We start from the raw sequence: 11,283 nt of genomic DNA on the forward strand, positions 1-11,283 counted from the left end.
CTAGAATTATAAGTGGAGTTCGAAGATGTGACTGAATTGCTGCAATCACATGATCAAACTTGAGCAGATGAATTGTTGCTTCTTATGGATGAGCAAAAAAATTGATTCTCAAGATGGAATCTACTCCTGGTGAAGATGCTGTGAACATTGTTGCAATGACAGCACAGAATTTAGAATATTCCATAAGCTTAGTTGATAGAGGAGTGACAGGTTTTTAGACGATTGACTCAAATTTTGAAAGAAGTTCTACTGTGGGTAAAATGCTATCAAACAGCATCACATGCTAAAGATAAATTTTCCATGAAAGGAAGAGTCAATTGATGCAGCAAACTTGATTGTTGTCTTATCTCAAGAAACTGTACCTTGAGAATTGCTTGAACCTAGGAGGCAGAGGTTGCGGTGAGCCAAGATCACAGCACTGCACTCTAGTCTGGGTGACAGAGCGAGATTCTGTCTCAAAAAAAACAAACAAACAAAAAAAAGGAGCTGTACCAGTCACTCTAGTCAGCAGCTATCAACATCAAGGCAAGATCCTCCACCATCAAAAAGATTACCACTTGCTGAAGGCTCCGATGATTATCATTTTTTAGCAATAAAGTATTTTTAACTCAGGTATGTACTTCTTTGACATAATATTATGGCACATTTAATAAGCTATAGTATAGTGTAAGCATAACTTTTATATGCACGGGGAGATTTTAAAAATGTGTAACTCGCTTTATTGTGGCAGTCTGGAACTGAACCAGCAATATTTTCAAGCTATGCCTGAACAAAAATTAACTTCTAGATGAAAATATAGGAGAAAATCCTTGTGTCCTAGAGTCAGGCAAAGATGTCTTAGGTGTGACACAATAAACAAAACCCATAAAAAAGCAACTAACAGGACTATATCAAAATTAAGGACTTCTGCTATTTGAAAAAAAATTTTTAAGAGAATAAAATGATAGGCCACAGTCCAGAGAAAATATGTTAAATAATTTATTTGACAAGACACTTGTATCAAGAATATACATATATACGTATATACACACATACACACACATATATATACACATACATACATGTGTACATACACACACATACATATGCGTATATAGATATACACATACATACACACACATACATATGTATACACACATCCCCTTAAAATCCAGTGATAAGAATCCAAATAGCTCCAAATAGTAAAAAAAAAAAATGGAGAAAATATTTGGACAAATAATTCACCAAAGAAGATATACGAAGGCGGAAGAGCTCAAGGAGAGATGCTCCATATCATTAGCCATTAAGAAAATGCAAATTAAAGCCACAATGAAGCAACACTGCATATTTATTAAAATGTCTGGAGCTCTAGCAATAGAAAAAGTGAGCATACAAATAATTGGCAGGGCTCTGCAACAACTGGAACTGCCATACACTTCTTGTGGGAATGTAAAATGGCAGAACCATTTTGGGAAACAGTTGGGCAGGTTCTTAAGAAGTAAGACATATACCTAGTACATGAAACAGTCATTTTCCTCTGAGGTCTTTACTGAAGTGAAATGAAAGCGTATGTTCATACAAAGATTTGTGCATGAATGTTCATAGCAGTTTTATTTGTAATAGCCTCAAATTGGAAACAACCCAAATGCCCATCAAAGGATTGATAAACAAAAGTGACATATTCACAATAATGAGGGTATTTGCTACTCAGCAATGAAAAAGAATGAACTGTGGATACATGCAAAAACTTGTTTGAATCTCACTCTAATTTAGCTGAGTGAAAGGGGCCAGGCATGAAAGAATGCACAGTGGTTTGGCCTGGGAAGTGGCGGAGGAGGGACTTGACTTGCTGCCAGAGCACTCCGCGGGGGTCGGTCAACCCAGAGAGCTGCCTGGAGACTCAGGAAGAGGACAGGGAGTGGGACTGGGGTGGGGCAAGGGGCGGGGGTGAAGGTTGGAGTCTCCAGGCTGGGCAGGGTCTTCCCACCATTCCCGTAGACCCACAGTCTCGCCTTTCACAGAGGGTTGGGTAATTACCGCTGGCTTCCCCAGACCCCAGCAAGGGAAAGGCAGGTGAGCCAGCTCATCTCTGCTGTCCTTGCACAGGGTGCAGATCCCAAGGCCCAACTCTGCCAAGATCTTGCCCAGCTGCATTGGGCCTGGGTATGTGGTGAGGCCCAGTGTAGCAGGACTCTCACTGACTTCCACCAATGAGTTGGGGGGGCGATGCCAAATTGGAGGCTGTCATCACGGGAGGGTGGAGGTCTCACCTTGGAACCCCAGTAGTCCCTGGAGCATGACAGCCAGAGGAGGCTCGCAGGATGGAGAGCAGGGCACCCACCACCTAGGCTGCGAAGAGTAGCAACCCTCCAACTACTGCAGCAACCACAAATCCCCCAGGACCAGCTAGATGTGGCATGTGGAAGTCTTCAGGAGCCCGGTGCTGGGAATCTCAAGATTTCTCCCATCTGGCCAGATTCTTGGAATGATCTGACCTTGCAGGTCTCTAGCTAATTCACGAAACTCCTAAATTGGGCTGCCCCACTTCTTCTGAAAGTTTACATGCAAGGAATGGGGTTTTGCCCTTTGCAGTGTGGGAATACAAAATAATTCAGAGTTGCCATGACCCAGAATAGAAATAGAGCGGCCCATTTTAGATGTTTCATGAAAACCTGTTTTTATTTTGAAATCTGAACCTCAGCATTTACAAAACCTTTGGAGAGATGGCTGCCCGCCCTCCTAGAGGGAAAAATAAACTACTTCCAACATAACCTTTGTAGGACTATGAAATTATTCCAATTAAAAAATTTTTCTCCCACAAACTAAACAAAGTGCAGGAATATTTTGTGTGCTACCGGTGCATTGTTGCTAGGGAATCTCTATTTTGAAATTCCAAGTAATTGAAGATGACTTTTATAGACCTTAGATGGTGTCAAAATAGAAACTGCTGTTTTGAGCTACTTCATATACGCGTGTTTAGCGGGTAGGGAAGACCTGCTCTGAAAGAATAAATTGTCAGCATAAAAAAGCATACCTACTGTGTGATTCCACTTACATAAAATTCTTGAAAACACTAATTTGAAGGGACAAAAGTAGACCAGTAGTTTTCTGGGGATTGGTGGACAGGGAGAAGCATGAGAGAGAGAGTACAGAAGTGCACTCAAAAAATTTTAAAAGTGATATGTTAATTACACATCAAAAAGCAGTAAAAATGGAAGTTTGCAAGTATGCTTAATGAGGCTGATTTATCTATTTCTACTTGTCTACCTGGACTAGTGGGGGCGTGCTTGGGGACAAATTATTGGAGGATGATGACTTCTTTAGAGGGAAATAGGGCCTTGTGGCTGAGAGGAGTTTGAGAACTATGGACACTGAATAGCCACTCGGTGTCAGACCCTATGGCAGGCACTTTAAATAAATTATCCCTTTTAATTCTCATTAAAAAAACTTTGAGGGAAGTACCATTATCTTCATGTTACACACGAGGAAATAGAGCCTCAGAGACACTGAACCACTTGCTTTGGGATTGCTACTCTCTGACCGAAGAGCCAGTGCTGATGCTGGAAGATTTTGCTCTTTGCCGCCAGTCACTGTGCATTGCTGAGTCCCGGGTACTCTACCTCCATCTAAAATCTCTGGATGGCGGGGGGTAGAATCACTCCAAGGGACTTACATATTTTTGCTTGGTCTGGAGTACAATGTGGTACCCAGGACCCAGGGGAATTAGGGTTCTTGAACTTTGGGGGACCAATAATCTTTCTTTTTTTAAATAAGGACTGAAGGGGTTCCTGGAATGCAGGACTTTCATATTGAAACCAAGATGAGTCAGTCAACTAAGCTCCAGCTCAGCAGAGGCTTTGTTCTTCAGGATGATAGTTCTTGCTCCTTGGACCTCCAGGACATGCCCATAATATTTTCTTGGGCTCTAGGCCAGGCTGGTGAGATGGTTTCACAGGTAAGTAAAGGAACAAAGGGAGGCAATGTTCTTTTTATTGCTCTTTTATTTCTGTGCTGTCTAAATGTCAGGATCACTAGGAAAGATGATTCCAGCTTCTTCATCCTCCCATTTCCAGATGGAGGCCTCCCTAGGGTAGGGAGCTATGATGGGAAATAGAAGCCTCTCGTTGGGTGGAAATGGTAGTCACTGTGAAAACTGCTTCTCTAAACATAGGTCTAGCCTGACTCTCAGTAATACCCCACCCTACAAAGTGAAAGGCGTGGCCCCAGGGACAATCTATTTGTTTCACTTCTGCTCCCATTTGCTTGGCCTGGACTTATTTTGTGGGCTATAGGGCTGCTGCTGGGTTTGAGAGCCCTTGTCCTGAGTTTGTGGTGAGTTGGGCTCAGACTCCATATTAAGCGGTGAGCATTCGGGCTTGGTCTCCAAACCACAGCACCTGGCCTTAATGCAGCAAGGGGGTTTTGGCTGGCAGCAGTGATTGTGTTTTGGCGGGCAGCATTGATTGCCTTTTGGCTGGCAGCACTGGTTCTGTTTTGGTGGGCAGCATTGATTGCCTTTTGGCTGGCAGCACTGGTTGTGTTTTGACGGGCAGCATTGATTGTCTTTTGCTGGGCAGCATTGACTGTGTTTTGGCTGGTCACACATTTTCTGGACACTTGGAGGTACTAGAAAAAGAAAAGAATATTCTCATCAGAAGGAAATCTGGGTGCCTGCTTTCATTTCCTCTTTTCTTAATACCCAAATACATCCATCTTCAGGATAATGACTCAGATCAGGGTTGAGAAAGCAGAGCTGGATACCTTGGAGGGGCCAGCCAGCCCTGTAATTCTACCTTTGCATATGCCAGCATGTTTGTTCCTTACTAGGTAGTCATTTGCCAGATAAAGAATCAAAAGACCAGAATATGTAAGCAATGTGCCTAAGGTCTCTTAGCTAATGAGCAAACAGTGTGACCCTCAGTTGCCAGACCCTGGGTCAAGTGTCAGGCACTTCACAAACATCAGCTAATGGAATGACCTCTACCTGCCTCAAGTAGACATTTTTAGTCCACTTCACATCATATGAGGACCACTGAAGTTCAAAGATCCACCTCAGTTGCTTGTAAGTGGATTCAAGCCAAGCTCTGTCCCACTCCAGAGCACGTGCTTGTTCTTGTCTCTAATGTGGCATCCAGGGACCCAGGTGCAATGGAACTCTTGTACTTAGAGTGTCCAACTGTTACACCCTTCCTGAACGCATCATCTTGTCCCAAGCACAGAGCACTGTGGTGGTTACAGCGAGATGAAATGAAAAGTACAGTGCTTTTGGCATGGCAGGACCTGAGTTCTAGGGCTGGTTCTGCAACTCCCAAGCCTCAGGGCTTGGGCAGTTCTCTTCATCTCTCTGGGCTTGTATCTCTTCCTCTATAAAGGGGCAGTGGTGGGGATGAGGAAGGGGGAACTGGACCTTATAGGGATCTTCAAACTCAACCATTCAGCAGTTTTATAATTTCCTGATTCTTCTAGGTATAGAGAAAATCCAAACAGCTCTTGCTTTACTTCTATCTATCCACCTTCCTCCACCCAGGAAATCCAAGTTCTCCCAGGAAGGTCCCTGGGCCTCAGCTCCAGTATGCAGCCCCTGGGGAAGCCCCTATATGGTTTCTGCCCTGTCCCTCCAATGGCACATGATGAGAGGATGAACGCCACTGTTGTGGCCCCAGAGCAGAATAGAGGGTCTAGGAGTGGCCAGGAAACAGTAGGCAGTGAGCAGTTTGTTATCTAGCCTCCTCAGGGAAATGTGGAAGCACGGGAAATGAGCCTGTACCCCTTCTGGGGACTCAGCTCATAAAGCCACAAACCCATGTCGGTGAGGTGCCAGGCCTGTCAGAGCCCTGTCACCGGTGTGGGGGATGGGTGTGGGATTTGGATTGACAACTGCTGAAGTGGAGTTGCAACCACCTTCTGACCTCTGGCATCCTCGGGATTGTGAGAAAAGCCTCTTGCTCAAACTAATTTTTTCTTTCTTTCTTTCTTTTTTGTTTTTTGGAGGGAAGTACCATTACTGGACACGGAGCTTCACTCTTGTCGCCCAGGCTGGAGTGCAATGGCGAGATCTCGGCTCACTGCAGCCTCTGCCTCCCAGGTTCAAGTGATTCTCCTGCCTCAGCCTTTGGAGTACTGGGGATTACAGGCACCGGCCATCATGCCCAGCAAATTTTTGTATTTTTAGTAGAGATGGGATTTGACCGTGTTAGCCAGGCTTGTCTCGAACTCCTGACTTCAGGTGATCCGACTACCTCAGACTCCCAAAGTGCTGGGATTACAGGCGTGAGCTACTGCACCGGGCCCCAAACTAGTTTTTTAAATTGAACCAGTTACTGCTGTGGGCTTTCCACTAAGCACACACTTGCCCATATCTCTGTGAGAATGTGTGTGTGTGTGTTTGTGTGCACGCACGTGAATACATATAGGCATGTGTCCATGCATAATCATAAATACATGGTGAGGAGAACTTGAGGTTTGTGATGGTGGCTGTTTAGTTGGATCAAATTGATATTACTTGAACTTTCTCATGAGTCTTAACAGAGCCAGTGTGAATAGCTCCTAGCAGGGGCCAGCCTCTGTCCTAGCTGTCTCTCTCCTGCTGGACACTCCCTACTTGCCCTCCATCTGATCCGTACCTGCTGTCAGGCTGCTTCCCCCAAGTCCTGCTCCAAACCCTCTCCCTGATGTTTAGAAAGCCACATCTCTTGTCTTGTCCTCTTCTTTTGTGTTCTGTAGATAGAGGGACTCCTAGGGACAGTAGCTACAAATCTCTCCTCACACTAAAGTCTTTCTGGGGGAGGACTGGGCATGGTGGCTCATGCCTGTAATCCCAGCACTTTGGGAGGCCAAGGCGGGTGGATCACCTGAGGTCAGGAGTTCGAGACCAGCCTGGCCAATGAAAAATACAAAAACTAGCTGGGCGTGGGGGCAGGTGCCTGTAATCCCAGCTACTCGGGAGGCTGAGGCAGGAGAATCGCTTCAACCCAGGAGGCTGAGGTTACAGTGAACCGAGATCGTGCCATTGCACTCCAACCTTGGCAACAAAAGCGAAGTTCCATCTCAAAAAATGAAATGAAATAAAATTAAATAGAAAAATGAAGTATTTCTAGGGGTTACCCCATGATATGGTTTGGGTCTGTGTCCCTGCCCAAATCTCATCTTGAATTGTAGTCCCCACATGTGGAGCGAGGGACCTGTAATCCCCACATGTTGAGAGAGGGAGGTGATTGGATCACTGGGGCAGTTTCCGCCATGCTGTTCTCATGATAGTGAGTTCTCACAAGATCTGATGGGTTTATAAGTGTCTGACATTTCCCCCGCTCTTACTTCTGTCTCCCACTACCAAGTGAAGAAGGTCCTTCTCCTTTGCCTTCTGCCATGATTGTAAGTTTCCTGAGGCCTCCTCAGACATGTGGAACTGAGTTGATTAAACTTCTTTCCTTTATAAATGATCCAGTCTTGGGTAGTATCTTTAGAGCAGTATGGAGAAGGACTAATCCACCCCAGTAGGACAAAAATCTATATCATCCTTTCCTGAAGGTGTGCATGATTCTCCAGTCAGGTGGTTGCTAAAGGATGCCTGTCAGATGACCTACTTTGCTATCTGAATCACTCCTGTGACTTATAGAAGACCCAGGGCTGTGGCTGTCCTGAGTGATGGGTGACATGCTCTTAGACTCAACACTTTTTTTTCTGGGGATTCACCTAAATCCAGTTCGTAGTGTAAAAACTGGGTCCCATTGAACCAGGTGTGGCCGACACCTCCACCCACTAGTAACAGTAACTTTCAGACTCACATGTTGGACGCAGCCCCAGCCGGCCTCTCTTCCTTTCACTTTCTGAACCATTGGAGCCTCATCTCAGGTTTCTCTGTGGGAAGGAGGTCCCTGGCATGTGCCTGAGAAGGCTTGGGCATATGCCAGGGCCCTCCTTCTTACAGAGAAAGCCCGAGACTTTCTCTGGGAAGAAGGGTAGCACAGTGCTACCTCCTATAAGGACCACTATGTTTGAATATTCTGAACTACAGCATTAGGGTGAGAGAAAATTGAGAAGGAAGAGTTATCTCTTAAGGCCCTGCCACCTGGTCTAAACCCTTCATGATCCTAAGTTTCTGGCTAGACAGTTGCCACCTGAACTGGGTCAAGGGCAGTTCCCACCTAAAAAAGGGAGAGTGACTTGGATTAGGATGTTGACTTTAATTTAGTCACAACTCTATCCCTGCCAGTTATTCCAGGATTCATCCTATCTTTCACGGAAAAGGCTCCTGCTTCCATTTAAGAGGAAGACACTGGAGCAAGGATGGGCGTAGGGACAAGTCACCCCATTGCTCCTTCCAGGTCAGAGGAAGCTGCAAAGAGGCTGAGGTGGCAGATGCAGGCCCTGCGATGCCTTGACTTGCCTGAGAGGGAACGGGAAGGAGAAAAGTGAGCAATGGAGAGGTACACCAAAAATGGAAATAAGACACAGACAGACCAGCATAAAAACAGGGAAGAGGTGAGAGAGTACAGGGCCATGTTCTCTACCACCTTTGTAGTATTCAAAGCTGTTTGACAGGAAGTGTGTGTGTCCACATGTACACACAAGCATACACCTGGGTGTCCCTGCAGCTGTACAGGGTTGAGTTTGAGTGTGTGGGTGTATGCAGGGAGCCCAGTATTTGTCTCTGTCTCCTTGTTGTTTGAATCTATTCCCTTAGGGATCAGACCTAAGACTAGGTTTTGAGAGGGATGAGAAAGGAGTGAGCCTCTTCTGTTTTTATTTTCTGTTGTTTCTCTCTGTGTTTATTTTTGCCTTTTACTATTTTTTCTCTCTGCCTCTCTATCATTCTCTGGTCTTCATCCTGTCTCTATATTTCTGTCTTTTGTCTCCGGTTTACTTTTCTCTACTCTGAAGGTCAGTGCCCTGAATTGACCAAAGTGCAGAGTCTCATCACCACTTGGAAGTCCAGTTTGTTAGGGTCCATCCTTATAAGTCCAGGCTGAGCTGTTTCTACAGAAACAATTCTCATTCCAGTGACCAGAGATGCAGAGACATCAGAGGGCACCTGGAGCCCAGGTCCAGGGGCTTGTCTCACTAGTCCCACCAACATCTCCACTCCAAGCATGTCCCCCATAGTCAGATCCTGGGAGCAGGTCCTGAATGTGGAGGTTGTGCCATATCAGAGGAGAGCAGGTTAGAAACCAGTCTTGTTGACGATAGCATAAGGAGGGCAACATCAAGTCCTTCTGCAACTTCACCCCCATGGATGCAGGTCCTGCCCCTCTGAGCCAGTGCTGTCTCCACTGTCTTCCTTCTGCCTGGTGAATATTATCTATTTCCTCCACTTTCAGAACACTAGCTCCTGTACAATAAATGTGCCTCCTGACCACTCTGCCTCCTGCAAGAGGCCTTGGACAGGCTCAGTGGCTCACACCTATAGTCTCAGCACTTTGGGAGGCTGAAGCAGGCAAATCTCTTGAGGGCAGGAGTTTGAGACCAGCCTGGCCAACATGGTGAAACTCCATCTCTACTAAAACTACAAAAATTAGCTGGGCATGGTGACATGCACCTGTAATACTAGCTACTTGGGAGGCTGAGGTAAGAGAATCGCTTGAATCTGGCAGGTGGAGTTTGCAGTGAGTCGAGACTGCACCACTGCACTCCAGCCTGGGAGACAGAATGAGATTCCATCTCAATAAGTAAATAAATAAAAATTAAAATAAACAAATATATAAATATTCTCTCCATGCTCCGTTTCCCCTCCTTCCCAACCAAGCTCTGCATAGCCTGCCTCAGGAAATCTGCCTGATCACATCAAACACCTGTGGCCCAGGGCCAGGGCCATCTTCCTAGCTTTTCCTATTGCTCTATTCAGTGAGGATTAATACAGAGCCCAAACCACCAGGAGGGCCCTGGCAAGGTGCCTTCTGTCTGACGTCTGCCCACCGGCCCAGCCTCATGCCCACCCACTGTTCTCTCAGGCACCAGACTGGCTCAGAGCAGACACCTGCTGAATTTTCTCACCTCTTTCCGGGTCTTTGAATGTGCTCTTCCCCAGCTTAAACCACCCTTCCTGGGTCTCTGTCCCCACATGCTCACTGAATATCATTCAAACCTGAAGTCTCTGCTTACACATCCCTCCTCAAGGAAAACTTCCTTAACCCATAGCTTCTGTCTCCCTGAAGGCTTTCTTGGATCCCCTGTACTTCTTATTACATTTTTATAGTGGTTATTATTTCCCTAATTGTCTGACTTCTGTGGTCCGTTAGTTCCATGAGCACAGATATCCTCACTATCCCCACCCCCAGAGGCTCCAGTGACTTTCTCTTTTTTTTTTTTTTGAGACGGAGTCTCACTCTGTTGCCCAGGCTGGAGTGCAGTGGCTCAATCTCCACTCACTGTGATGAGCTCTGCCTCCAGGGTTCACACCATTCTCCTGCCTCAGCCTCCTGAGTATCTGGGACTACAGGTGCCTGCCACCAGGCCCGGCTAATTTTTTTGTGTTTTTAGATTTTTTGTAAATTTAGATTTTTAGAGATGGGGTTTCACCATGTTAGCCAGGATGCAGTGTCTTCCTTTTAAATGGAAGCAGGACCCTTTTCCTGAAATATAGGATGAATCCTGGAATCCTCTCATCCAGCACACTGAATGGCATTGCATGGGCCTCAGTAAGTAAATATGTAATGAATGAACACATTAAAAAGCCATGCAGAGAGGGCCCAAAAGACAAAGTTTCTATGTTACCTGGTCTGGCCACACACTTCTCAATTCACAATTTCCATGCTTGACTTCTCATGACTGATTCCAGTAGATATTATTGATGTTCCTCAGCAGCCTAGTGAGTCCATGACTATCAGAAGCCAAAGTCTTCTGAGCCAGATTGGTTCCATTCCCTGCTAATGCCAAGATTCTAAGCCTCTATAACATCATAATCCTCTCCCCAGGACTCTATGCCTAGCTCACTCACTAGCGCCCCCTGCCTGCTGGAGAGTCTGACTCTTCTCGGTTTCTTTCCTGAAAGATACAAAGTTCCCTAGCTAACCCATAAGCATGCAATGACCTAAAACACAAATCTGTATTGAGTGTCTCCTATCTACCAGGCTGTGTCCTAAAAAGTGAAGTGTAGCTCAATGGAATGTAGTTTCCATTCTCAAAGAACTAATTCAATATGGAGGCAAGTCAATAGCCAATAATACCGTGTAATAATAATGATGGTAGGATAAGCACAGGGGTCAGGTTTGGGGGTCAGATATGCTTCCTGGAGGGAGTGATATTTAAGCTGAGACTTGGAAATTGGAAATAGGAAGGGTGTGTCTGGGAGACATTTTCAGATCCAGA

At 45.7% G+C, this 11,283-nt stretch overlaps 1 protein-coding gene across 1 annotated transcript; it reads right to left on the bottom strand.

Moving 5' to 3' along the window:
- Positions 1 to 3,963: 3,963 nt before the first annotated feature.
- Positions 3,964 to 10,840, bottom strand: SMCP (sperm mitochondria associated cysteine rich protein). The gene is made up of 2 exons (XM_033195848.1): positions 10,690 to 10,840; positions 3,964 to 4,605 (listed from the first exon to the last, which is right to left on the bottom strand). Exon 2 carries the CDS (start codon positions 4,583 to 4,585, stop codon positions 4,223 to 4,225), a length of 363 nt encoding a protein of 120 aa, XP_033051739.1. The 5' UTR covers positions 4,586 to 4,605; positions 10,690 to 10,840; the 3' UTR covers positions 3,964 to 4,222.
- Between the last annotated feature and the right edge of the window lie 443 nt (positions 10,841 to 11,283).

This window comes from Trachypithecus francoisi, unplaced genomic scaffold (assembly GCF_009764315.1).
Source record: "Trachypithecus francoisi isolate TF-2019V2 unplaced genomic scaffold, Tfra_2.0 Lachesis_group5, whole genome shotgun sequence".
NCBI lineage: Eukaryota > Metazoa > Chordata > Mammalia > Primates > Cercopithecidae > Trachypithecus > Trachypithecus francoisi.